Below are 27,032 nucleotides of genomic sequence, written 5' to 3'. Positions count from 1 at the left end.
TCCAAAATTGCTAAAATGAGTTTTTAATTTATGATGTGAAATTTATAATTAACGTAAGTACACTTTATCAGTTAATTACCTAAACAATTTCGTCACAAAAAAAAGCTAAATTATACCATGATGACGTTACTTTTCCGATATGTCCTAAATATATTGATGACCTGAAAAGAACTTTTATATATGTGTTTTAAAATAACCTTAAATATAGAGACTTATTCACGTTTTTTAACTTTCATCAAATAAAAAATAATAGATTTAGGAAAATTACTTTGAAACAAATTTTTTATGATAAACTTTTGATAATGTACAAATGACAGCATCTTAATAAATAAAAGAAAGATTTTATGTAATTTAAAAAAAATGATATATATTAAAAAGTAAACTTTGTCTGTTAAAAAAGAGTTTGTCAAATATCATAGTCGTTGTATTTATATATGTGTATAGAAACAAAAGTTATTTTGTTTCGATAATTTCGCGTTTGTTACGCGATTTTAGACTCAATCGTCAAACACAAACATACCTTGTCATATTTCCGAATCAGAAAAAGCAACAATACAAGTTGGAGCATAATAATACTTAAACTTATATTAAATTTTATGAACATGCTATCAATGTTCAAATAAGATATTAACTTAATTATTTAATATCACCATGGAATCTAGAAGATGACTAATGATAAATCAGTCTATATAGAATAATAATTATTAGTATAAAATTAAACAGATCAGTAACATAGATAAGAATAACGCTGAAAAAAAAAAGACATTTTTATGCAGTCTGATTATACCTAATGTTTATTTATTCCAGACAAAATTAAGTATAGTAGAAGAGAAAAGTGATAAAGTGGATTTTTTTTACATAGGAAAATTTGCATTATACTACGGAAGTAGGCAAATTTAAAAAAAAAAAAAGGAAATAAAAATAAGAGTTAGGAATTCAAGTGTGAGTTTTAAGTTTTATATCGCATAAAAATGAGATATTGGAGTACCATACAAAGATAAAAACACATAATTTAACTAACCTTTTCATTTTAATTATTTTGGTTTATTTAATTTTTCACTTACATTAATCATGCAAGCATAAATAAAATATACGCACTAAGACTAACTTACATTGCATTTAGATGGTAATGGGAACTAGTTTGCTTCACATTTAGCCCATAAAAAATAGGTTAAACTTATCGAGTCAAGATTTTTTATTGGTTTTTTTGGTATTGTTTTCTACTCAGCATTGAAAATACATTGTGTTGATATTTTAAATATCTTTTTAATATATTTTAAAACGTCAAAATTAATTGTAATCATTATATTATGGAGATACAGTAGAGAAATAATACAACAAAACCTAGCAGAGAATCCAAATTCAACTTATCTAATCGGCATAAAAATTAAAGACTAATTTTGTTGACCTACTTTCACACAACACAATAATTAGTTCACCACAAACCCGATTCAACCCGCATAAACTAAATTTTAAAATTTATTTTATGCAAATATGATAATAAGAATAATAATAATAATAATACTTGTTTTAATATTTTTTATTTTTGTTTTAGACCTATTAATTTATTATTGACAATAAAATAAATATAAACTAACTAAACATAAAATGAAGACCAACATAAAATAAATGTGAAAGTTAAATCTTTTATAACACAAGGAGCATAGCAATAAATTGTTATTTAAGTTACCCGAAAACTTCAACAATTAACCAAAAATACTGGTTTAAAGATTCTAGAGTAAAGAAATAACAAAATAAAATAAAATAAAAAAGTTTTATTTGAGAGAGAAATTAAAATATAACATTTACGTACCTTTTCTTCCGGGCCGGGCTAGAGAGTCTCTTCACAGGGTCCACCCAGCATTACCATGCTCCTCGCATTATTATTAGCGAACACACAGGCGCACGCATGTGTATTCGCATTTTTTAATTTTATAAGATTAATAATATTTATTTTTAAAATATATATAATAAATTTTAAAATAATTGTTAAATAAAATAATTGTTTGAAAATGTTTTTAGAATAACGGTCAAAATAAAAAAGATTTAAAAAAAAAACGGTTACAGAAAAAATAATTATAAAATAATTAATTTTTAAAATAGTAATTAAGGATAAAATTAAAAAATAAAAAATGAATACAAAAGAGGAATCCCCTTTATATATTGTTATAAATTATTATTTTTCTTCTGAGTATATTTCTTTCAAAAGAATAAAGCAACATGCAACCTATTATTACATTAAATGAATAGCTTTCACTTTTAAGTTTAATTAGTGGGATCCTATCCATTTTCGTTTGGATGTATCAGTTTAAAAGTGTTAATCAAATCTTAATTTAAAAAAAAAAATTTAATTAAATCCTTTCGGTACAAAATTATTAAAGACTATAATTTTTTTCTTTGAAAGAAATATAATATATTATTTCAAAAATTAAGATTTAATTACCACATTTTTTAAAACAGATATCAAATATATATATATATATATATATATATATATATATATATATATAAACGAAATTGAGTATCTCTGACTAATTAAACCAAATTTTAATAAATGATACTGAACATATGGGAAAATTTCGGTGTTGTGTATACCTCAGAATATAGTCCAGACGCATAAAACAAGGCTGCAAAACAAAGCTAACAGCAGCAACACCATACAAAATTCTTGGACAGGGAATTCATGTATATTTATTGGTTTCAAATTTCGGTGTTGTGTATGCTTCAAAAGAACAATCATGTACAGCAAAATTTCGGCTTTGTTACTAATTCTATTTAATGCAGTGATTGTTGAAGCACCTTGGAGAATAGCCGTGTGGATCTTCTAGGCCGAACTGTCACAGATTTCTTCATGCTTCTTAAGAACATTCCAACACCTTTATCACTGCAACTTTGACCCTTTGAGTGTCTGTTTTTCTTCTGATGTTTCATTTTATATTCCTGATCACCACACTTTTCAAGCGGCTCATCAAATTGGTAGCATCTGGAAGAAACACAGTATGATTATGCTCAAAAACCAGTTACATAAAACCTTAATTAACTAAGAAAAATGTTGCTGAGGGGAGTAATTAATTACTCTGAATTCTCCCTTCCCTTAACATTTTTTCCCACCTCCTGCAGATAACGAGATGTTTTATACATTCATCACAAGAAAATTCATAAAAGCAAAGATAATAAGTATTGGTCTCATAAAACTGTTTAGATTGTCAATACTCAGAGAAGTTCATAATATGTTCCCTCACAGACCCTATACTTCATCCCCTTCTGCAACACACACAAACATATAAAACAAATAGTTCTTTTCACAGATATGTTACAAAGGATTAAAAGAGTACTATCACAAAAATAGAGGACAAGATACAAATTATTGAGAGCCGAGTTTCACTAGAAAACAACTAGCAAATAGTGAGAAAATAAAATACCATACAAATCCCTGTTCAAACTACAGTGAAAAAGATATCAATATCAATAATGAGCTGAACTTTACAAAAGTGGACAGAGTTAGGAAACTGCATTCAGTAAGAACATGAATCTTTTAATGATGAGATTACTTTCACATATGTAAACAAAGATCCAAATAAAAACAACACATTACATATTTAGAAGGCCAGAGATAGCATAGCACCATACCTCTTCTTCAGCAAATGAAGGGATATTCTTCACATCAGTATCCAAATCAATCTCCCTTGAATTTCCCTGTTCCACAACTAAATCGTTCTTAGGATCAACTAAATCTGGGAGTCCACCATCTTCAAAAATTTCATCACCAGGATTTGAATCATGATGCTTTAGTGTCTCGGAACCACATATGAATTTAATGAATGGAGTATTAATAGCCTTAAGGGTTTTCTCAGATACATCTTCAGCACAAGATTCAGCACCAGAAAGATAATTGTTTGGTGCAGCATATCTGACTAAACCTAAGGCAGTGGATTGCTTTTCATTTATACCTTTTCCTTGTGAAGAACTCCCTCCTAAGCAACCAAGATCCTGCAGAAGACTCCTACATTCATTCATCATACACACATTCTCACTCACACATACCTCATTTCTATACTTGTTAGCCCAATAAGATGGGGATGAATTCAAATCGACACAAAGGTTAATCCCCTCCTCTGACCACCCATGGTACTCAAAACAAAGAGGGGAAACATCAGTAATTTCTATCAGTGAAGAAGTGAAATCTTTCTCCTGTGAACAAACACCAGATTCTACATCTCCACAGTTATTCTGATGAATATCAGACAACCTTGTCTTCTTTGAATCTCTATCAGACATTGTATACAATACACAAAGTGAACCTGTAATTGATGAACACAGCTTCAAATGATTGTACAAAAAAAGAAAGAAAGATAGATGCAACTAAAGGTAGAATAACTCAATCTACACCTCATGTTCCCTAACCCCTATCCATTAACTGTAAGTTTGTAACAGACACAATGTGCAACTACCGTCCAATCCAATCCATAGTACGAGGAAGCATGAACTTCATTAAGGTTAAGATCATATTCTTGCAACTTCCTTTTCTTTTCTTTCTTTTTCTTGATGAGGGTTTGTTTTTTCATGGCTGAGAGAGTTTATTAAGACACGCAACAGCTCTCATTGGTGGCATTGAATGAGATTGAAGCACAGAAGGAAGAGAAAATAAAGAAACAGTTTTTATTTTACTTTAAAGGAAGTGGGAAAAAGAAAGAGAAGGAACATGAGTAATACCTGATCCCAAATCTTGCGGAGAATGTCAGAGTCACCTAAAAATGGAAAATAAAGATTTGGAAAGGTTTACCTTTAATATAATTGTTGGGAGAGTCTAAAAGCTATTTTTCACAAGTATATTTATCCTGTTATTTTATTTTGTTATGATATTTCTCGTATTGTAATTAAATGATCTGTTTCTCTAATTAATTTTAAATATTTAGATAAAATAATATTTTACTGTATTTATTTAAATTTATTTTCCCTCATTAGCATCGAATTGTCGCTTTGGCCGAGTGGTTAAGGCGTGTGCCTGCTAAGTACATGGGGTTTCCCCGCGAGAGTTCGAATCTCTCAGGCGACGATTTGAATTTTCATTTATTTTGTTTTTTCTTATTCAGTTTATTGTTTTTTTTTTTTCATAATCAACATTTTAAATCATTAAAAATTAAAGCAGCAGTGAACATAATAAATCAAATTTTAACAATTTTAGTTTTGATATACAACAACAATAGACTAATTAATTATTATGGAAGTTATATATTTATTACGAAAACAAGAAAATATCTTCAAGAAATTAAATATTATAAAAACTTCTAAAATTTTATCATTAAGATTATCATATTCCAGATAAGTTTTTCTAAATATTTTCAAGGTAACTTTAAGTACTTATCAAATAATGATTTAAGCTTTTTTAATATTAAACACAAAAATATAAATATGCCTTCATATATGTTATATTATTTAAATATTCTTTTAGGTGAGCCATTTGTTTGAAGTATAATGTATTACCAATCATTTATTTTAGAAGACTCTTCAACTAATTCAATTTAATAGTATGTCTTTAAATTTTTGGGAAAAAGAATCACATTTAATTAAGTCTTATTTTGGAATAAATATGCTTATTTTTTCACTATTTTTTATATTTTTTTAGTAATTTTTTTCATTTTTTTTATACAATCACATCGCTACAATTTAGATTGTAGATATCTATTTAATAATAGAAATTACAAATATTTCTATTCTCATTATTATACTTACTTTGGTAATTACTAGAAGGCAGACTTTAAAAAAGTAGTATTCTATGCAAGGTATTTTACATTTCCCATAAATTTAACTGTTTAATAATATGTGATTACTTTTTCTCCTATTAAATAATGAAATTTGAGAACCAATAATTTAAAAAACATTCTTTATTTTTTATTCTCTTGATTCAAATTGATATTCTTATTTTTTTTTAATATTATCATATTTGAACCATCAAATGCAGAAGAGCTTTAAAGGTTTATTTAAATTTGGGAAATTGTTCAAGATTTATATGGAAGTGTTAAAAAAACTGTTAACGATATTGAAGATTTTTGTGAAGGTGCTGTAACAACCATATAAATTAATTTTTTTTAATAAAATATTCAAGGCAGAAGTAATGTTCAACCAACTTTGTTTGAGTTGATGTATTTCTTTAAATTAAATCGGTTTCGTTTATGTTTTTATAAAAAAGTTAATAGATATGTCTATTAATATATTCTTTAATACCAATAAAAACGAATTATTTTACTTCTTTAAGTCATAGATTTTATTTATAATACTCTATAACTCGGTTAATGGTATTTTATTTTATTGTCTCTTTAGTCACAAAAAGAAAATACACCTATTTTTTTCATAAAATACTTAGTTTTCTTTATGCATCAAATATTGAATGATTACAATAACTACAAATGTTACATTTCCAATAAAATTCTTACCTTTACAAGTGTGCATAGTTTTTTTTTTCCATATATAATAACAATTCATCAAAACACTATAATCTGGAAATTTGGATCATATGAAATGCTCATTGATAAAAAAGACTCCAATCGAATATTTGAATTAATTATTTTTTTAACCTTATTTAAAGGGCCTAACCGGCATAGATTATATAAGTAATACACCAACTAAATTATTATAACAATTATTATCTTTATATATACAAACACTAAACGCTAAGAAAATTAAGAGAGGAGACATGAAAGGATGCCACGTGTTAGCACCCTACCAAACACACGCAAATAGGTGTTTGAGTGTAATAAGTCACAGAAAATAATAAATAATAATAATAATAATATAACTAAAGTCTCTCTTTCTCTTTCTCTCATTATTTTATATTTTAGATCCGTTATCAACGCTCTTTCACTCACCCCATTGCATTTTTAAACTCCTCTTTATATGTTACAACCTTATTTAACTCACTTTTTTGTTTTACTTCATCCATGTGTCTTTTCATTCAGGTCACTCTTAAACAGTAGATGTCCGGTTTTTATTTAATTTTTAAATATTTTTAATAACTAAAGTTTGATAATTCTTTTTAATTTGATATTTTTTAAGTAATTTTAAAATATAAAAATAAAAAATATCACTTAAAAAATATTATCTCAATATATAAAAAAATTATTAAAATATTATTTTCTTTTATGTAACTATTATGTAATAGTAATAAATCATTAACTCATATTACTAGTACCATTAAAAGTTTAAATATGAGTTCTTTTGTAAAATAGGATTATTTTAAATTTGTAATTATAAAATAGGATCACTTGATTTTTTTTGAAACAGAATGAAGTCGTCATAATAAAGTCGTCAGGACTTATGACCATATTTAGATTAAAGTTGTCATGAATGTGACCGATTTTTATTTTTTATTTTTGTAAAACTGAAGTTGTCAAGACTCATAACAACTTTAGTTCTATATTTTATTAAATAACTGATATAAATGTTAACGACTTCTTTTCTAAAAAAAATAAATAAATAAACCGAACACATTTATGACGACTTCGTCTTATTTTAAAAAAAAAAGTCAAATTACCCTATTTTCCAATTACGGATTCAAAATTTTTGTTAAAAAAAAGGCCTTGGATCTGATATTCAGCTTTTAGAAGGATTTTACTAGGTCATTGGGTACTCTGGAAGAGAAGAATAATTCATAAAAATGGTTATGCTTTGAAGGAGGAAAAAAGAATGAATACTTAGCCTCTGATCCATTGAGAGAGGAGAGAGTCATGATTGGCAGACCTATGTTAATTTATTGTGTATCATGGCACCACTTCCACATTATATATTAATCACTCCATTAATTACATCAAAATCACTCACTGCAACTCAAATTACAGGTAAGCCAACACCATTGATGGACCCTTCCAAACCCATTATTTAATGTCAACGCGTCTTCCAACAACCAAGTCCTAACCATCATTATGTTTCTTTATTCAAACCAACCACATTTCACTGCTTTCCCTTCTACTCCAGTACAAAAAAAAATCTGCATGCACAGTAATTTATAACAGTATTTTGCATCAAACACTCTCTTGCATTAAAATACGATTCCTTCAACAAGATGAAAAAACGCGTGAAAAGAAGAATCAGCTCTTGCATGGCTTCATGAAGTGTGTGTAAAGTGTTGTAGTTGGAATTGGTTTATCTTATATAAATGCAAGTAATGAAGCTAATTTACCTAACCTAAGAACTCTTTATTTAGAACCCAAAAATCTCTCTTCATCCGACAAACAAGAACCACAAACATCTCTTCCGATGCCAACTATTATGCTTAGGTTTTTTCTTCTTTACAACCTCCTTCACCCATTTCTTCTGAGTCTGGTTCCTAAGAAGGTGCGAGCCATTCTCTCTCCTTCCTGGTTCCGATCCTCCACCACCACCACACCACCAACACCAACACCAACACCAACACCATCATCTTCTTCTTCGAGTGCCTTCACAAGAATTTCAATGTCGATGGATCCCACCGAGCTGAAGCGCGTGTTTCAGATGTTCGACCGCAATGGCGACGGGCGAATCACGCAGAAGGAGCTGAGCGATTCGTTGGACAATCTGGGTATTTTCATTCCCGACAAGGAACTGGCCGTGATGATCGAGAGGATAGACGTTAACGGAGATGGGTGCGTGGACATCGACGAGTTCGGGGAGCTCTACCAGACGATCATGGACGAGCGTGACGAGGACGACGACATGCGAGAGGCCTTCAACGTCTTCGATCAGAACGGCGATGGCTTCATCACCGTGGAAGAGTTGAGGACCGTTTTGTCCTCGCTCGGGTTGAAACAGGGAAGAACAGTGGAGGATTGCAAGAAGATGATCATGAAGGTGGACGTTGATGGAGATGGGATGGTCGATTACAAAGAGTTCAAGCAGATGATGAAAGGGGGTGGCTTTAGTGCTCTCACCTGATTTTTCTTCATCTGCTTCCGTTTACTTTCATGTTTCGGATCCGTTTTTTTTGGAAGCTATAATGGTTGTGGTTTCCACGTTCGAAACGTCATCATCGTTCCATTCTTCAATTCCCATGTTGTAAATAAATCTGGGGAGAAATTGTTACATGATTTAGGATTAATCTTCATATGTCAGGTAACTCTGTTATGTATTTAATATATATATACATGTGTGTGTCTCGTGAAGATTAGTCCAGAGCATCAATGTGATGGTTTTTGTTTATCATGGGAGGGTGTAAGATTTAGACCAATCCCATCTCATTCATCTTCTTCTAGGTGTGTAACCTGAGCTCGTGCCTCGTACTTACCATGCATGTCATGTTTTTATGGTTTTGGAAGAGGCACGCGTCCAGGATTGATTGTGTGCGTGTGTGTGCGTGTTATTTTTTCCAATGGACTTTTTTTTGGAGGGTTAGCACCTGGTTTGATATCTATAAATGAGATGAGCCTTTTTGTCTTGGTAATGCAAGACTTAATTTTCTTCACTTTGGATGAAGGACATTAAAATCAGGGAACTACTCTGTTATTTTTGTTGAAGTTTTTAGGCGAGAATGGTTGATTCTATTTTTTCACTCTACAAAACTGTGTTGGATGATTCTGTTGAATTTTGAATACTTTTTTTTCAATCAAGTTCAGCATTGAGATTTGGGATAAATTCACATGAAATAAGAAAACATGACTTTAGTCACAGGTTAAGTGATGACCAAATATCAAAATAATTTAGTAAAATAAAGAATGAAATGGCTAAATTATACTTAATGCTTTTAAACAAAAATAATAAATCATGTATAAATTATACTTTGAAATCAACATAATCCACAAAATGGTAAACACCAGATAATAAATTTCCAAGTAAACTATATGCCGCCTGAAGTTTAACTTGAACGTTACATGATATAACAACACTACTTCAAGCAAAATCACGTCTACATGCCGACAGAATAATGTTAGTCTCCGATGTTTAGAAGACTCTTTAACAATCTCAACCAGAATGTCTCCAATTAGGAAACAGGCTATAATAGCACTTGTTACCCACTATCTGAATCTGATTTTTCTTCCTCAATCTCTCTAATACTTCGTACTACAGCAGCAACTTTTTCAGAAATATGTTCGGTGTGCTTCTCTAAATCATTCAGAATCAAATTTAACTGCTCTTCATATGCAGCACAACGACGTTTGCACTTTTGCCTTTCATTGTACAACTCAAGTGATAGCTCACGGATTCTTCTATCCTTCTCATCCTGCGGCACTAAGAATGAAATTATCAAAAAACTTATCCAAACAGCTTGAGATGTGCTTTCGATGTTATTCAACAATTTAATCAATCAGATTCACAACTATTTTCTTCCATTTTTTCTCTTTCTCAACACCGGTCAATGTCATGTAGATGTAATAATTTACTAAGAGGAGTGTAACAAGACACTCAATTATTGGTTAAAATTTATGAAAAATACAAAATTATGGTGTGACTCATTTATTTTTTGGAAAAAAAAAGTGGGACCTAAAAAAGTTGGGTTTTCTTTAATAAATTTTAGCCAAAATTGTTTGTTAAAAGTTACTGCTATATCTCATTTACTGATTATCATATCTTCTTGATGCAAGACTGACAGAACTCCATTATGGTCTAAAGAATATATAAGATGTTTAGGAGAATCAATGGTAAACACTGCTTTCAAAAAACTAAAAGTCTGCATGACAGGAATGCTAACAGGAAGGTTTGGTTGGGCCAATGGAGAACATGTATAAAAACAGAGGCACCAGTAAGAAGGCAACAAAACATGAGAAAATGGTTGGGGTCGAGACATAAAAGACCAAAGTGATAAATGTTTTGCAAACTCAGGGACTATAGTAATTGGCACTCACAATTTCAACCCAAAATTAAGAATTTACTTGTATTTTGTTAGACAAGCTTATCTTAATATGTCTATTTCAATCCCCCCAAAACTGATGTCAACCCCAGACATTAGGAGTGGAGATCTTATCAGTTCAATCAAAACATACTTATATGATGCCCGGTTCAATCAAAACATACTTAAATTGTTCATTAAAAGTGCACTGTTTGACTGATCTTCTTAGATTTCATCAGTTTGACGACAACAGAATAACAAATAACAAAGGAAACAGGATTTGGGAACTGTGCATTCAACTATAGATCACAAATCATTCTTCTTAAGAATCATCTAGTCACATTTGACGTTGTAAAGGAAAGACATACCTCGCTAACCAAGTGCTTCCCAGATCCTCGCCATGGAACTTTACTGGGACTCATTAGCTTATGATTATGCTCCTTTACAAATTTGGTGACAACCCACTTCCCTCCATCCCGTAAAGCCAGCCTTATCATGGCCTGACAACCTTCACGAGTGGCTGGTGGTGGAGGCAGCACCCTATCTTTTCTGTGTACATACTTTTTTGCACGAAAGCCTTCTTTTGAGCAGACAAAATCTTGACCAATAACCTGGTTATTTACTCGTGAACGACGGTTGTGATGTATTCGTACCGTAAACCCTATTCGCCTACCATAGGCAATGTAGAATTCTCTCGCTTCCTCTCTTGAATTGAACTCCATGCCTATGAATGGTTCAACAGCTTCTATATCTGTTGGAATTTCTGTTGCAGGTAGTTCGACAAACTTCTCATCTTCACTTCCACATAATTCTAGGTTTTTTGAAAATTCATCTATTTTCCCGTGTTTCTCACTAATTTCTGCTTGCATATCAAGGTCACTATCATCTGAGTCAAATCCCTGGACAGATTCGTGATCCATAGCCTCACTATGGCAGAAGAATTACACAAATAATTAGATTATTCTTCCAAACCAGTTTACCTAATATAACAATATATTAAAAAAAATCACGGCATATGCATAACTTTAGTACTCTTGACACAACAATCATGTAACATTTCAATTCCATAATAAAACAAAGTAACAAACCAGTGAGACAGTACATCATTATCGAATAAGGTCAAAATACACATGACCAAATCATATGTAAATTCATAATAACATTAGTTCTTAAAGAGAAAACATTTCAAAAAGAGTTATTTTCTTTACATCATTTAAGTCATAGTAAAATTTTACATATATGTTGCCTTCAGAAACAGTGCATAGCATACAACACTGACTTCGGATTCAATGAGGGGCAAAAGTTACATTTGATTTCAATGCCGCTAACTTGCTTCTTGACTTGAGAGTTTATACAATATTCATAGTTCTGCAAGTTTACCAAGTTTCTCCAAAAAAGAATTTGGTACGTTAACTCATTTTCTCTACACATTATTGTGAACTCATAACAGTCTGCGCCTTATCTTAAAAGTTTTATTTGACAAACAATAGCTATTTGATTATCTAACCATAAATACTGATAATAACGTTCAACCAGAAAAGGAAACAACAAAGCCCAAGGAGAATTTGAAAGAGATTCTAAGAAGCATTTCTTATAATATGAACACTTAAGATGAAAATCGAAAGAGTTTGACAAAGCTTGTGAAAATAATAATTAATCCTCCTTGAAGCTTTGTTTAGCTTATCAAAACAAGTACAGTTAGTATTTGACCTTATTCCTTTTTGACTTCCCATCTCCTTAGAAGAAGCTCCTCCAGTTATACTCTACTTTCCGATTTCAACTTTCCCATCATTAATAAAAACTAACTTTCCCAATAGAAAGAAGAGAAGCGTAAAAGAAGTTGGGTCAAACATTATCTAAAGGAGCTAGAACTACATTGGACTGAGCACTCACGAGTTGAGACCTCATAAAATGAATTTGGGTTCAAATGTGCAGTTTGCACCTCAACTTCCCAAGGCCATTAGGCGCTAGACTATGTGAAATGAAGAATGCTTCGAGTAGAATCTAATAGCTCGTTATGGGCAGAGAACTTAGGTTCTGTGGAGGAGCTTAGCTCAGTGGCAGTGTGAAAGTTCATTCCACTGAAGTTCCTACAGTTTTCAGAAATAATACAGACCTTGTTTTTCCAAATGGAGATACACATTTCACTAACAAAGATCCCAATCTAGATGAGCATTGTGCACGACTTTTCTTTCACCATTGCTGCAGGTAAGGTACCTCTAAAACCCTAGACTAAAAAATAATGGCGGACACGGGATAAGTATATATTAACACAAAATACATTCATGAATCTAACTATGATTATTTTGTCCAAGTAAAACAAACAAGAGAATGTTAATTTTCATTAACTAAAAATATACATAGAATTTTTCAAAAATGCGAGAAGATGAAGACAACAGTTTACTACCTGTCCAGCACAAGAACCACCCGAGATAAAAATCAGCCAGATTTCAACATGTTACTGTAAAACCTGCAAGAAGAACATGCAAGTTATTAACATTGCATTACGGTTTCCTCTTCACCCATGAATGCCCCATCTAAATTCTGAATTGTCTGTGGAATTGACTGCTCACGAAACATAGTATTTCCTGATGGAAAGTTTCGAAATAACCGAAAAATTCAAAGCACGAGTTCTAAAAAAAAAAAAAAACGTTGGTTTTCTTGATGAATACAAATTCGGAGCAGAAAAATGACACCAAGAAGAAAAAGTTGAAGAAGCCTTACTTACCCCTCCTCCGATTAGGTCCGCCAACCTAGAGTGGTGAATTTGGATCGGGTCGGGCTTACCGATTTGGGTCTCTCCGAATCCGAAAGAGTCGCAAACAATCAGTCACCATTGATGTACGGACGCATGACCAACAGTGACACCACAGACTGATGCAGTACACGCTCGCTCAGGTGTTATTTATTTATTTCAAAATTAAAAAAAATAAAATAGGCACAGTTCAAATAACTATTCCCACCACCTGACTACTATTTAAAGCTCCACCTACGCCTTTAAATGACCTTCTTACCCCCACACCGAACTGAACGGAACGCTTTCACAAATATTTCCGGTCACCGGAGCAAACATTCATGCACTCCTCTCGTAAGAAAACTTAAATATTTTTTTTCTCAAGTTTATACTTACGTGACTATATTTTATTAACTTTTGAAACACGAGATGAAAAACATAACAAAATGTTCCATAAGATGTTTAATAATTATTGTATGCACTTCGAATATAAGTTATTAAAGTTAAATTTAATTTAAAAAAGCAATCAAAATTATATGAAAAATTAAATATTATTCATATTCATATCATATTAGAAGAATATCTATAAAGATAAATTTATTTTCAAAATGGAACACACTTATATTTACGATGTATATTTATTATGAGACATTTGATTAATTCATATTTATTGAGTATATTAGTTTGCTTAAATTTGATATAGATTGCCAAATATTTTTTATTGATATCTTAATGCATTTTACTAATATAAATGTTACTTTAGAAGTGTAATCATTTTTAATTCCAAGTAAGAATTCTTTCCTCTCAGGAAATATAGTTTATATATTTAAAATGTTGACATTAAAACTATTTTTTTTATTAAGAGTTCATTACAATTTCTGATATAATATATAATTACAATATGTTAATAATTACACTATAAACTGTGTGTAAGTAATAACATAATAATTAAGTATTATAATATTCATTAAAACAGAAGGAAATGGAATAAGCATGTGAATATGTGTTGTGATGTCGTCAAACTAACAAAAAGTTGTCGTACCGTGCGAAAGAGATGGCGGGTACCTACAATAACCAACACCGCCACGTGCTGCAGCTGGTGCTGTCATGCCGGAAAATCACCGCCCAGGTCACCAACACCACCACCTCATCCATCATAGCCATGGCCTCCTCGTCGGAGCAGGAATTCGCGGCTCACTACCGTGCCCAGCTCAACCGGTTCCCCAGATCTCAGCGCTACTGGGACGGTAAAGTGGCCTCTCGCGTCGGGGAGAAGCTAGGGTTCCGCCTCAGAGAAATTGGTATCACCACCGTGCAAATCGACCCTAGCGAGGAACAATCCCGTCCACCACACTACCGCGCCATGGTCTCTCCCTTGTTCCATTCCATCAAAAACGCCGGCGTCCACGTTTCCGGAGTTCAGTGATTAATTTACCCCAAATTGTGAGTTTCAATTTTGAGGGTTTTTCATTCTTGAGCCAATTTTTCACCACACACAATAAAATTTTGACTCTGAGCCACTATTGCCTGTTGCTATTATTATTATTATTATTATTATTATTATTATCGGGATCACAAATTGTTCAGAAATTGGTGATCGTTCTTGTTCTTTGCTAGTATCAACATTGATTGATTAATAACTTGGCCGCTCCAGTTGCCAGATTTTTGTTTGTTTTCTGATTGATTTGATGGTTACGAAGTTTTGTTCGGTATCCAAATGGCGTTTGGCATTGATTTAATACTGATAGAAGAATGTGTTAGTGACTTTTTTCGCAATATTATAACGTTATTCCCATTGAAGAAATGTGGTTACCAATTCAAGAAAAATTGGATTGGAACATTGACTAATCATGAAAATTGAAACAGTTGGGGGGTTGTTATGAACATCCTTCATACTGCACCATGAAAATTATTAGAATATGCATCCACATTGTCTGTTGATTTTTTTTTTTTTTGTTATTGATGTTAAAATATTAATAAAAATAGCATATTTTAAAACATTAAAATCATTGTGTATTTTAAAAATATGACAGAAGAAAAGCACTAAGTACTCAGTAAACAAATTCAAATTGATAAATCATCCTTTGAGTTTGTATTGACATGATAAAGATAATAATATATACATTAGGTGGGTTGAACCAGTTTGTTTGTAAACTTTTGAACTAAACAATCAACCCACGAAAACCCATTTGTAATGGTAAAATTTTAGTTTTCAAAATACATTTGTTATAAACTAAAAATATTTATTTATTATATATATTCACATCTCCACCAACTTAACGAAGTAAGAAAAAATAATCATAAGTAAGATATATTAAAGAGTTAATTTTAAGTTTAACGTAATTTTATAAGAATTTTATAGATATTTGATAGGGGATCTTTAAGATAATTTTATTTATTAGGTTAAAAATTACTACTAATTTTATTTAATATTTAAAGTAATACTAACACTTATTATTTGAGCGTATTTATTAACAACCATCACATTTGTTTTTTGTGTGCATGCACTTTTAAAATCCCATTCTCTTACCACCCATCGATGTTTTATATTTTTCACTCCAATTTTTAATAATATTTGGTCAATTTCTAAATAAAAAGCCACTTCCAAATTTCATTATAGCAAAACTAATTCTTATGCTAGTCACATAAAGGATAAAGTAAATTTAACTATTCTCACATATTAAATTTCACTTTACATTTAATCTTAATAGAATTTAACACATGCATACTTTTGTTTCGATGATATCTTAATAATAATCTTTTATACAAATAAGAATAATTATAGTATTTTTTCAAGAGTTTTTTTTTTCAACATGTTGATCGATAGAGAGACATGTGCAACCAACGAAAGCGTTGGCAAAAAGATGAAAGAAATGATATGGCGTGAGACCATAAAAGTAAAAAAAAAAAAAAGAAAAAAAAAAGAAAATAATGGAAGTCACTTTCCTTTCCTTCTTTTTCAATTTTACTTTCTAAAAATCAAATTCCAATATAAAAAAAGAAAAAAGCACCAACCCATAATTTTCGGACCGTTGGAATGAACAACTCCAACCCCCTTTAACCTATCAATCAATAATTTTTATCTTTCTTTTTGTAAAAATAAAATAACAAAAGCGATCATTCTTATGACAAAATTGATAGCATATGATGATGAAGCATTGGGTGTAGTCAACTTTGTATTACTCACCACATCATCATCATCGTTCCACGGTATGCATGCGATGCTATAATCGCGTAATTTTTGTAATAAATAATAATTTATGCAACATTCATATATTATATAGAAATTACTATATTGATGATAAATGACCACTATGGGTTCATGGTGGTTTAATCGTCCAACACATTTTGTTTGTAAGAATTAAAACGTTACATTTGATAATAGTGCCAAGGGTAGGGGAAGAGTTGCACCTGACTCTGACCCTGACCCCATTGCCATTTTCCCTGGTATTTTTTTTTTAATTTAATTTTATACGGTTTTGTTTTCCGTTGGATTTGATCGAGTACATACAAAGATTTTAAATATTCGATTATTTTTTCTCTTTTCCTAAGCGTAATACATCCCAATTCTCTGATAATTTTGTTTTTTGCATAGATCGCGATCGGCGAAGCTTCATTTTGCGAAGGAGTGGAAACTATATAATTCGAATAGGTTAGGTAGGTAGGTTTCGGACGTTTCTCGCTGTGAATTGTTGATGAGTTAATTCAGTATATATCGCTCGTTTGGTCCTCAATTTTCGAGCGTTCGTTTTTTTTTTTTTTTGTTATTGGGAAATTCGTTAAACCCTGTGCGGACTCTTGATCGAGCTGAATTGGATTCGGTTTGTGAATATTGCTTGTGAATTTGTATGAATTTGAGTTCTGATCACTTGAATGTGAATGGTTGAGGTAATTTGCGAAGTGAATTTTGTTGTGGAAAATGTTGCAGGGCAGGGTTTGTGAATTCATTGCAAAATGGGGGTTATGTCCAGGCGGGTTGTGCCCGTCTGTGGTAACCTCTGTGTGTTTTGTCCTTCTCTGCGTGCAAGATCAAGGCAACCGGTGAAACGTTACAAGAAGTTGATGGCTGAAATATTCCCGCGTAATCAGGTGAAATTTTCAGCTTATGTTGTTACAGTCATTACTTGGTAGGTATTAGTCTCACGAGACCCAAGAATTATCAGTTGACTCAGTAATTTTATCTAATGTATGCATCGGATGGTTATTTGTGTACTTTTTGAACCAAGTAATACCATCTTGTGTATCATTACTGTTGCTCTTAGTGGCTGGTGTACTGTTATGTTAAGATGAATAATGATAAATGCAGTCAACGGGGTGATAAGACGTGTTTCTTGTACTGGTTTAGGTTATTTTAATTTAGCAAACGGAGAATGTTTAGAAGCCCTTCTTAGCCCTATTTCGATTCTTATCAGGTGATGATTACTGTGATTTTCAGGTTGCTGAGCCTAACGACAGGAAAATTGGAAAACTATGTGAGTATGCTTCTAGGAATCCATTGAGAATTCCTAAGGTAATAATTCTTAATAATCTCCCCCTTGTTTTCGTCTCTTCTAGGCTAGTTTGTTTCATGCAACCAAGAACATCATGACATGGTGGAGGAAATTTAGATAATCATTCCGTAAGAAACTGTCAGATTGATTAAATTATCATTGTAGAAGTTCCAGTTGGATGCCATTCAATAATCACCTGTTTGATAAAATATTTTAAGATATTATATCATATCTTAAAAAATACCTCTTAGTAAATCATTTCTTTACCTCTTAGTAAACTGATAAACACTTGTATCCCTAATTAACTAGGATTATGATTAGTATAAGTAAGGGTTAGTAATAGGTTTTATGAATATAATAAATTCATCAATACATTCAAATACATCTAAATTATCAGTTTGCTAAGTTAATATCAATTTACTATACAAGGTTTAGTACTATAGTGTTTCTTATATATAAAACTATATGATTTCAATTTAAGCACTGAGATGTCCAGTGATAAAATTTGAAGCACTGATCCGTAATGCTTCACAATATTTTCATAAATTCTGAATATCTTATTGAAGGAAAATTTGATTATTTAATATTTTGAATGAGGCTAAACTAAAGGAAATCATTGCTCTTTAATATCTAAATAAAGAAACTTCTCATGAATGCATTTATAACCCTTCCATGACCTCAATGTTTTCATATTTTCTTCACCCAAAATCTTATTTGGAATTAGTTAAATTTAACAAACACCATTGAGTCACTTTAAGTACTGAATCTTTTCATTTTCATTGTTGATTTCTGATCTCTGACATATCTAAATTTATTTGGTGTTTTGTCTTGGCAGATTACTGAAAACTTGGAGCAAAGATGTTATAAGGATTTGCGTCATGAAAACTTTGGTTCGGTGAAAGTGGTCTTGTGCATATATGAGAAACTGTTATCGACATGTAAGGAGCAGATGTAAGTTTTCCACAGTATAAGTTAAGTGCGTGTTCCTTGGATTTAAATATCATTTGATCCTGACCAAATTCATTTAAACACATTTGGGTGTTGGGGGAAGGACTCAGGCACCATAAGTGTATTACATTGCGGAGGCCATTTTGAAATTTATGGACATTTATGAGTTCTGTGTCCAGGTTTCATTCTTGTAAACACATTTGGCTGTATGGGTACTTTTTAACACATGGTTACGCTTACAATTCTGTTTTTTTTTCTTAATTTATTTTTCTTGGTATTCTTGAACAGGGTCTCGCAGTGTTAATTTGTCTCCTCTAGTCCTATTTGATATTGTCAAAAGCATCTTGCCATAGAGTTCTTGTTCATTTGATTTATTTCCTTATTGGATGCTACCCTTTACTATAGTGAGTGATAGTATTCAAACATGCTTCTTAATCTTGCAGGCCGCTGTTTGCCAATAGCTTATTAGGGATCCTTCAAACGCTTCTAGAGCAAACTCGTTCAGAGGAAATGCAGATCTTAGGTTGCAAGACTCTTGTAGAATTTACAAATTGCCAGGTATTTGGTTAATCAACCTTTCGGACTTTCTAGTGTTAAAATTATAGTAGGATTGCTTCAATTTGCAACAGATATTCCACCCATTTAAATCGGTTTTGCTGATTTAAATTTAACTTTAAAGTTTGTATTATTATAGTTTATGGTCATGATACATTGCATTTTGTTGTAGACCAAGTATTATTTTTCTACTTTTCTTTTTTCAATTCCATAAATTTAGTGATATTGACCCTTTGAGTTAAAGTAGACAAATGGTACATACATGTTCAACTTAGAGGGTTTTATACCAAAACTATGTCAATTGGCTCAAGAAGCGGGAGATAATGAACAAGCTCTGCTTCTACGATCAGCTGGCCTACAAGCACTATCCTACATGGTACTTTTCTTTGGTCCATTGTTCTTGCAGTATTTGCTTATGTATTCTTGTAAATTTATAATTTCAAGGACTTCTCTATCCTCTTTTTATAAATATGAGCAAGAATCTATATATTTTGATGATTTTTAAGGAAACGAACCCTCTGAAGAGTATGTCAAGGATGGTTACTAACAGTTTTAATTATTTCTGATTAATAGTCATTAGATATTGAACTTCTTCATACTGATTGGAACTTTGTTTAACTTGGTAAAATTTTCTTAAAAAAATTGAAGCCATTGTAATCTAAATAAGGAAATGAAATTTACTAAAATTAAAGAGTGAAAGTGGACTTTTTAGTAATTTAAACTGTAGCAGGATAGAAGCTTTATTTTGGGAACAAAATTATTAAGTGGTACATTTCAATCATTCAAGTTGTTTACTGGCTATCCTTTTCCAACCACAGTATCTTTGGTTAATTGTTCTTCAAGGTCACTTATACCTTCAGTTTGCCTGTTGTTCTTCCTCCCTATGTTTGTCCAGGTGCAGTTCATGGGAGAGCACTCACATCTTTCCACGGATTTTGACCAAGTGAGTATTATTTCCCTATTCTTATTCCTTGATTCTGTCAGAGACATTAAGCAAAGGGTTGCGTTAAACATGTTAATTTAGTTTGTATGTATTTATTAATAACCACAATTCAGCTTTTGATTTTAAAAGTTAGTTTATACTTGTCTTAATTTGTTGGGTGGGTGGGTATGCTGTTCAATAGATTATATCAGTGATTTTGGAAAATTTCCCGGATCCCCAATCCAAATCCAATCTTGCCGAAGTAGAGAAATTGAATTCACAATCTCAGAGCCATCTGGTCCAACAATTTCCCAAAGGAGGAGACCTACGTTCTTTATCAGCTATCAGTAAGAAGGATGCTTCCTTACTTAATGGTGTGACAGGAACTGAGACAGAACCCAAGTTGTAGGTGTTCTCTATCTGTTCTCCCATCTCCGTCTTGGTATAAAGCCAACATATGACATCCGGACAACCATTTTGTTCACTGTTTTTACAGAGATACTGCTAAAGATCCTGCTTATTGGTCAAAGATTTGCCTGTATAATATGGCCAAATTGGCCAAGGAAGCCACAACTGTGCGCCGTGTCCTTGAACCATTTTTTCATAATTTTGATGCTGAAAACTACTGGTCTTCTGAAAAGGGAGTTGCTTCTTGTATTTTGCAGTATTTGCAATCCCTTCTAGCAGAATCAGGTAGCCTTGTAATGTTCAATATTATAACTTTTCTTACATATGAAGTTTTTATCTAATTTTCTATAATCGATTATCACTTTTTGAACACCAGGTGATAACTCCCATCTTCTGTTGTCCATTTTGGTCAAGCACTTGGATCATAAAAATGTTGCTAAGCAGCATATCCTTCAGATTGATATCATTAAAACCACCACGCAGCTTGCACAAAATGTGAAGTATCAGGCTTCAGTTGCAATCATTGGTGCAATATCTGATCTCATTAAACATTTTAGGAGATGCCTGCAAAATTTAGCTGAAGCATCCAGCACTGGAGATGGTACATATAGGTTGAATACTGAACTTCAGTCCGTCTTAGAAATGTGTATATTACAACTTTCAAAGAAGGTACTTGAACTAACTTTATGTATCACTTCTTTGTTTTCCTTTCAAAATTTATATTATCTCGCACTTAGCATCATACTGGGGGGTACCTTAGATGTGATTTTGAGTAAAGTTTCCTGGATTCTAGATATCTGTAGATCCAATTTGTTATCTGTTCTACTATAACAACAGGTTGGGGATAAAGGACCAATTCTTGATTTGATGGCTGTGGCATTGGAGAATATCCCAGTTACTACCGTAACAGCAAGATCGACAATCTCTGCTGTCTATCAAATAGCAAAATTAGTCACTTCCGTTCCAAATGTGTCATATCGCAATAAGGCAAGTGTTCCTACTTGGATTGAAAATGGGATTTTGTGCTTAGCTCTAGTAGATTTCTAAACTTTTGGGCCACCTTTTGACTTATCCAGGCTTTCCCTGATGCCTTGTTTCATCAATTGCTCCTGGTCATGGTTCATCCTGACTACGAAACACAAATTGGAGCACATAGGATCTTCTCTTTGGTGCTTACACCATCCATGGTTTCTCCTTGGTTGGACCACAAAATAATGACTGCTCATACTGGAGATGAAAACTTTAATGGAAAACTTGAAGAAGAAAAGACAATATCTAGTGTCAAATCGAAGAAATATGCAATTCATCCATATAGGGGCTACAGCTTTTCTCCCAAGCTAACTAATGGAAACGACGTAAGAATTTTTTTTATGTGTCATTATTAATTGTTTTCACTTAATAGTCTGTTTTTGGTTGGAGAAGGAAAAGAATTTGCAATTCGTATTCATCTTAATTTAGTTTTAGTTATTCTTGTTTAGTTTAATTATGTTAAATATATTGTTGAGCTACTTAGGTTGTTTCTTTTTTCCTCTTTCCAACAATAGAGACCCTTGATCCTTCATTGCTCGGGTTCCAGACTAAATTGAGTCTGAAATTTTCAGGATAAAAGTTCTCTTAGGCTAAGCAGTCATCAAGTCAGTCTTCTGCTTTCTTCAATCTGGGTTCAGGCAACATCTGTGGGAAATGGCCCTTCAAATTATGAGGCAATGGCACACGCCTATACCATTGCTTTATTATTTACTTGTTCTAAGGTGAGTATGGTTTGCTGCGTAGTTGGTGTTCTCATTGCTTATAAAGATCCATGATCGATAAAGACTACTGACGTTACTTTACTCATTTTGTTTAAATGTTTCTCATTTATAATTCTATAAAGACATATGCTAACCAGTGTCATTTAAAAAAAAACAAAAAAGTAGAGAATTTCATTGGGGAAGGAAGTATCTATTCTATTAGAAATACAAAATATTATTCAAAACTTACCCTTTTTAGGCAACTAGAAATGTTTAATAATGTAATTAATGCTACATAACTAGTTCCATTAGGGCAGTTGTTATTAGAATAAAGAGAAATTGTATTTTATTATTGGAAATTAAAAGCCAAAGTACAAGAGTGATGCCAGTTATACATAGCTGATCTAGAGAGTCTAACAGAATGTAACTGACTAAGAAGAGTATCCTAACAACCTATAACTAACTAGGTATTAGTTTACCAAGTACAGCTATCAAAGTAATACAGCTGTCAAGAGCTTAATACAAAAGAAAGGGTCTATTTACAATGAGTTATACTATACTCCAAAACCTTTTTAAATTGGTAATTGACTTGGTGGCAGTGGTTGTATTTTGACAGGAAATTTTATCTTGTCATAAATGAAGAAAAGATTGTGCATATTATATATGTTAAAATTAATCTTAATGATTTCTAAGCCTTGTAATATTACATGATTGATTTGCCTAAAGTTCATGAAGTTCTAATTGTTTTCCACAGGCATCCAGTCACACGGGTTTAGCAAGATCTTTTCAACTGGCATTTTCCCTCAGGAGGATCTCTTTGGACCAACAAGGTGAGATTTACAGACAAATTTTCACTCTGGATGAAGGAACAACATTGAGAAATCTTGTCCCTATGGAATCAAGTCTTGAGAAGTGGAATAATCATTCCATGACTTTTTTCATACAAAACAGAAATGTTCTTTCCTATGGAATGGAGACAATAATGGAATCAAATTCCAGGGTTCTCCAAATGTTCTGCTACACATATATAGGAAATCGTCTTAACTGAGAATAATATTTTCTCTGGTGAAACTTTTCTGACATTTTCTTACATGCTTGTTAAAGGAGGCTTACAACCATCTCGTAGGAGGTCCCTTTTTACCTTGGCTTCATATATGCTTATCTTCTCTGCCAGGGCTGGCAGTCTCCATGATCTAATTCCAATAGTTAAAGCTTCTCTGACCAAAGAAACAGTTAATTTCTTTACCTTACCTCTGGACTTGATCCACATTTTTCTTTCCTTCATCTTCCTTTTAAAATTGGGTGTCACTATATACTTTCCCTTTTTACTCATGATTAGATTGACCGATTAAAGTTATAATTCCACAGGTAGATCCTTTTCTTGAATTGGTTGATGATATCCGACTGCTGGCTGTCCGTAAAGAATCGGAGAATATAATTTATGGATCTCAGGAAGATGAGGCGGCTGCTGTGAAGTCTCTTTCAGCTGTAGAATTGGATGACAAGCAGTTGAAAGAGATTGTAATATCGTACTTTATGACTAAATATTCAAAATTGCCAGAGGTAATGTGAATTTATTTGGGTTGACGAAGAATACTTTGATAATATGCTTGGGAAATTAACAGTGTAGGTTTTACCTATATTAATAGTCAGTTAATGATTTTTCTAAAGAAATGTGGCTTTGATACACTTTAATATGTACTGACATACAACCCTTCCACATGCAATAAGGAGTAGGGAAAAATGAAGGTTAATAATGAGGAGACATGTGTTTTGATTTGCTTCACTATGTTGAATGTAGTCGGGGAGAATATAAAGGAAGATATAGCATAGTGTTTCAGAGAGAATTCAGAGAAAGGAAATGCTTTATTATTATTCAGTAGAGTGTAACATATTGCATAGGTTCTGCATGTCACCCATATTTATAGTTTCTTGAAAAATACTTAGTTGAGGTAACTATTTCCTAGGCTGCTATTTGATTGTGCAACTTCGTAGACCCTAATGCCCGTAAGTGCTAAATGCTTCTTTTTTTGTGTGTGATAACATGAACACAGTAATTACTAGAGTAACAAATACTATGTGGTGTATCGCCATGAACTTTTGAGTAGCAAGGATGTGGAAACTATCAAAGTATATACTTTTTTAATTTAAAAAATAATACTTGCGAAGCATGCAAAAAATGTGGACTTTATAAAAGTATGTGGGCTGGGGGCTCAATTTGTGGCCCATGTACTGGTGTATAAAAATGTGGAGATAACTAGAATTGTTTTCCATATTTACCAGGATGAACTGTCTAGCATAAAGAATCAACTTGTACAGGGATTTTCCCCCGATGATGCATATCCATTAGGACCTCTGTCATTTATGGAGACATCAAGACCATGTTCTCCTCTTCATATGATTGAATTCCCAAGTTTTGACGAGGTAAAATTCTCCAAAGTTGCATCTACATTAGTGGCTTGTCAATCTTGTGCGTCAAATTTTGTAATTGGTTTTCCAGATAATGATTCCGGATGATTTCACGGAGATAGAGACTGGACATAGTGGCAGCCAGTCAGATCGCAAAACATCACTGTCAACCAACCACCCCGATGTTCTAAATGTTGATCAACTATTAGATTCGGTAAAAACTTGCGTGCTTTTGTTTGTATAATCGGAGAGAGGATATTTTATTTCTTCTTTCCTTAAACATACTGTGGGCATCATTTTGTGGATAGGTTTTGGAAACTGCACGGCAGGTTGCAAGTTTCTCCACTTCCTCAACTCCTCTACCTTATGACCAAATGAAGGACCAGTGCGAGGCACTTGAAGCAGGGAAACAACAGAAGATGTCCGTCATTCAGAGTTTCAAGCATCAACAAGAGAGTAACGCCATAGTTCTTTCTAGTGAAAATGAAGTTACAGTTGCCCCTATACATGCTAAGGTTAGCATTTTTTACAGAAGTTTAATTTTTCAGTGAAGAAATATTTGTCGTATTTGCCATTGAATTTTGCGTACATATTTTGAAGAAAAAAAAATCAGGATCTATTGCCATTGAATTGGTTATATTTTTTTAGAAGTTTGTCGTATCGACTACCATGGTTGGTTGGGTAACAAGGTAGGGTTTGAACTAATTAATTATAAACGATTTGTGCCTTGAGTTATTAGTGGAGCGATGTATTTACTCCCAAAGTACATTAAGAATAACTTGGTATGGTTTAGTTTGGTTTTCTGGAAATGATTATTATTTATTGGCACTGTTCATCGTGCAGGCACTGGAATATTCAAAAAGTGATTTGAAGTTAGTAACTCAGGAAACATTTAAAGAACAGGATGGAGCACGCGACCATTACGATGACTATGGGCTGCAACATTCTTTGAGGCTACCTCCTTCGAGCCCCTATGATAAATTCTTGAGAGCTGCGGGATGCTAATGACACTAACCTGCAATAGATGCCATTTTTTCATTCTTTGCAATGCTGGTAAAATGTTTCTTTAGATGGTTTCTACCATTCATGCCCCAAGTACGTGAAATATGCAGGAGAGTAAATTTTTTCTTTTGTTGGGAGAGGTGAATGTTTGTTTCCAGCAAATGTAGGATTTTGTCTATAAATTATAATTATATTTGTCAATATTTATTTATTTTGTTTTTTTCTTTTGTGAATAAAGGGTTTTGTTGATACTTTTGTTTTGCTGAAACCGTTTTCTCTCGTTCTCTAGTGTGGACCAAATGCTAGAAGCTCCTAATGATTCATGAGTTGTGAAGAATGATTTCCTGTGCGGCTGCTCCGCTTTATCTCTGCCAAATTCCAGTCAAAGCATGCTCTGGGCGTATTACCATACGTATATTTTATTTTTAATTTTTCTTGCATATATTAATATCAAATATGTATACTATTTCACGTGGAACACGTACACGCTTCATTGTTATTCTGTATGGGTGAAAACTTTAATAGATGTGAATGTGATAACGTGATGGATAATAAAGCGATACACGAAAATGAGATGGAAAGAAAAATTTAATACATGATGATAACTATTTAATTGATATCTCTTTGATATTAATTTAAAATATGCAGTTATTTGAAGAGATAATGCATTATTTATCTCTATAATTTGAAAGAATTATTACTTAGATTGTATTTTGGGATATTTTAAATTTAAATTGTTTTACTGACTTTTATTCTTTTAAATTATTTGTTTGAATAAATCATTTTTATTTTTTATTTTTTATTTTGAGTTTTTAACTTTAACAGAGTAAATTAATTTTTCCATATGCATTTTTTTTAAATTATATATACTGTTAGAGAACATTATAAAAATAATACTAATGTTGGTTCCTTCAAGGTTAATATTGATAGAGATGGAGCAGAAAAAAGAATAACGAAGGGAAATGTGAGAGAGAAAATTTTCAAATACATACTTGTTTGCCGTATTAGAATTATAAAGTATTAAATAATAAAAGGTTCA

At 32.1% G+C, this 27,032-nt stretch overlaps 5 protein-coding genes and 1 non-coding gene across 16 annotated transcripts; 4 read left to right on the top strand and 2 right to left on the bottom strand.

Annotated features, from left to right (window-relative positions):
• Positions 1-2,569: 2,569 nt before the first annotated feature.
• LOC114185661 (uncharacterized) lies at positions 2,570-4,790 on the bottom strand. 3 transcript variants are annotated; one of them, XM_028073525.2, is made up of 4 exons: positions 4,714-4,790; positions 3,631-4,301; positions 3,077-3,114; positions 2,570-2,983 (listed from the first exon to the last, which is right to left on the bottom strand). In XM_028073525.2, the coding sequence occupies exons 2-4, from the start codon at positions 4,276-4,278 to the stop codon at positions 2,776-2,778; spliced, it is 894 nt and encodes a 297-aa protein (XP_027929326.1). In that variant the 5' UTR covers positions 4,279-4,301; positions 4,714-4,790; the 3' UTR covers positions 2,570-2,775. The 3 variants fall into 3 exon arrangements, with proteins under 3 accessions (XP_027929326.1, XP_027929325.1, XP_027929327.1); XM_028073524.2 differs by lacking the exon at positions 4,714-4,790 and adding an exon at positions 4,390-4,673; XM_028073526.2 differs by lacking the exon at positions 4,714-4,790 and adding an exon at positions 4,452-4,673.
• Positions 4,791-4,974: 184 nt separating this feature from the next.
• On the top strand, positions 4,975-5,056 carry TRNAS-GCU (transfer RNA serine (anticodon GCU)). Its single transcript has one exon. It is a non-coding gene; the product is annotated as a tRNA-Ser (tRNA).
• Positions 5,057-8,066: 3,010 nt separating this feature from the next.
• LOC114183098 (calmodulin-like protein 3) lies at positions 8,067-9,363 on the top strand. Its single transcript, XM_028069964.2, has one exon. The coding sequence runs from the start codon at positions 8,254-8,256 to the stop codon at positions 8,905-8,907; it is 654 nt and encodes a 217-aa protein (XP_027925765.1). The 5' UTR covers positions 8,067-8,253; the 3' UTR covers positions 8,908-9,363.
• Positions 9,364-9,710: 347 nt separating this feature from the next.
• LOC114183513 (protein FAR1-RELATED SEQUENCE 5-like) lies at positions 9,711-14,703 on the bottom strand. 3 transcript variants are annotated; one of them, XM_028070556.2, is made up of 5 exons: positions 14,572-14,703; positions 13,520-13,669; positions 13,203-13,265; positions 11,164-11,722; positions 9,711-10,189 (listed from the first exon to the last, which is right to left on the bottom strand). In XM_028070556.2, exons 4-5 carry the CDS (start codon positions 11,713-11,715, stop codon positions 9,977-9,979), a joined length of 765 nt encoding a protein of 254 aa, XP_027926357.1. In that variant the 5' UTR covers positions 11,716-11,722; positions 13,203-13,265; positions 13,520-13,669; positions 14,572-14,703; the 3' UTR covers positions 9,711-9,976. The 3 variants fall into 3 exon arrangements, with proteins under 3 accessions (XP_027926357.1, XP_027926356.1, XP_027926358.1); XM_028070555.2 differs by having other exon boundaries at positions 13,524-13,669; XM_028070557.2 differs by having other exon boundaries at positions 10,058-10,197; positions 13,524-13,669.
• Positions 14,584-15,206, top strand: LOC114185760 (Ribosomal L18p/L5e family protein). Its single transcript, XM_028073665.2, has one exon. The coding sequence runs from the start codon at positions 14,584-14,586 to the stop codon at positions 14,953-14,955; it is 372 nt and encodes a 123-aa protein (XP_027929466.1). The 3' UTR covers positions 14,956-15,206.
• A 1,620-nt stretch (positions 15,207-16,826) lies between these two features.
• Positions 16,827-26,610, top strand: LOC114184585 (protein SEMI-ROLLED LEAF 2-like). Of its 7 annotated transcripts, none has more exons than XR_003604598.2 (22): positions 16,827-16,976; positions 17,125-17,186; positions 17,458-17,618; positions 17,965-18,039; positions 18,855-18,970; positions 19,411-19,525; positions 19,770-19,898; positions 20,418-20,465; positions 20,647-20,849; positions 20,941-21,137; positions 21,229-21,521; positions 21,690-21,839; positions 21,929-22,207; positions 22,454-22,603; positions 23,337-23,412; positions 23,687-23,814; positions 23,951-24,145; positions 24,866-25,006; positions 25,083-25,205; positions 25,300-25,506; positions 25,835-26,133; positions 26,283-26,610. XR_003604598.2 is itself a non-coding variant. In XM_028071893.2 (22 exons), exons 3-21 carry the CDS (start codon positions 17,484-17,486, stop codon positions 25,994-25,996), a joined length of 2,922 nt encoding a protein of 973 aa, XP_027927694.1. In that variant the 5' UTR covers positions 16,827-16,976; positions 17,125-17,186; positions 17,458-17,483; the 3' UTR covers positions 25,997-26,044; positions 26,283-26,610. The 7 variants fall into 7 exon arrangements, 2 of the variants coding, with proteins under 2 accessions (XP_027927694.1, XP_027927693.1); XM_028071893.2 differs by having other exon boundaries at positions 25,835-26,044; XR_003604599.2 differs by having other exon boundaries at positions 16,834-16,976; positions 17,125-17,190.
• The last annotated feature ends 422 nt before the right edge of the window (positions 26,611-27,032 follow it).

The sequence above is a fragment of the Vigna unguiculata genome, chromosome 5 (genome assembly GCF_037176805.1).
Source record: "Vigna unguiculata cultivar grain cowpea cultivar isolate G323 ecotype 2 chromosome 5, ASM3717680v1, whole genome shotgun sequence".
In the NCBI taxonomy this organism is placed as follows: domain Eukaryota; kingdom Viridiplantae; phylum Streptophyta; class Magnoliopsida; order Fabales; family Fabaceae; genus Vigna; species Vigna unguiculata.
This window is presented reverse-complemented; position numbering and strand designations above follow the sequence as displayed.

Bases quoted from the DNA above. Each gene is read 5' to 3' on its own strand.
- LOC114185661 (XM_028073525.2), bottom strand. From the start codon at position 4,278: ATGTCTGATAGAGATTCAAAGAAGACAAGGTTGTCTGATATTCATCAG. The intron at 3,115-3,630 runs GTATGGTGCTAT...CGTTATCTGCAG, and splicing joins CTTCATTTGCTGAAGAAGAG to GAGGTGGGAAAAAATGTTAA. The intron at 2,984-3,076 runs GTAATTAATTAC...TGTTTCTTCCAG, and splicing joins AAGGGAAGGGAGAATTCAGA to ATGCTACCAATTTGATGAGC.
- LOC114183098 (XM_028069964.2), top strand. From the start codon at position 8,254: ATGCCAACTATTATGCTTAGGTTTTTTCTTCTTTACAACCTCCTTCAC.
- LOC114183513 (XM_028070556.2), bottom strand. From the start codon at position 11,715: ATGGATCACGAATCTGTCCAGGGATTTGACTCAGATGATAGTGACCTT. The intron at 10,190-11,163 runs GTATGTCTTTCC...TTAGTGCCGCAG, and splicing joins GGAAGCACTTGGTTAGCGAG to GATGAGAAGGATAGAAGAAT.
- LOC114185760 (XM_028073665.2), top strand. From the start codon at position 14,584: ATGGCGGGTACCTACAATAACCAACACCGCCACGTGCTGCAGCTGGTG.
- LOC114184585 (XM_028071893.2), top strand. From the start codon at position 17,484: ATGGGGGTTATGTCCAGGCGGGTTGTGCCCGTCTGTGGTAACCTCTGT. The intron at 19,526-19,769 runs GTATTTGGTTAA...GAGTTAAAGTAG, and splicing joins TAGAATTTACAAATTGCCAG to ACAAATGGTACATACATGTT. The intron at 20,466-20,646 runs GTGAGTATTATT...GCTGTTCAATAG, and splicing joins TTTCCACGGATTTTGACCAA to ATTATATCAGTGATTTTGGA.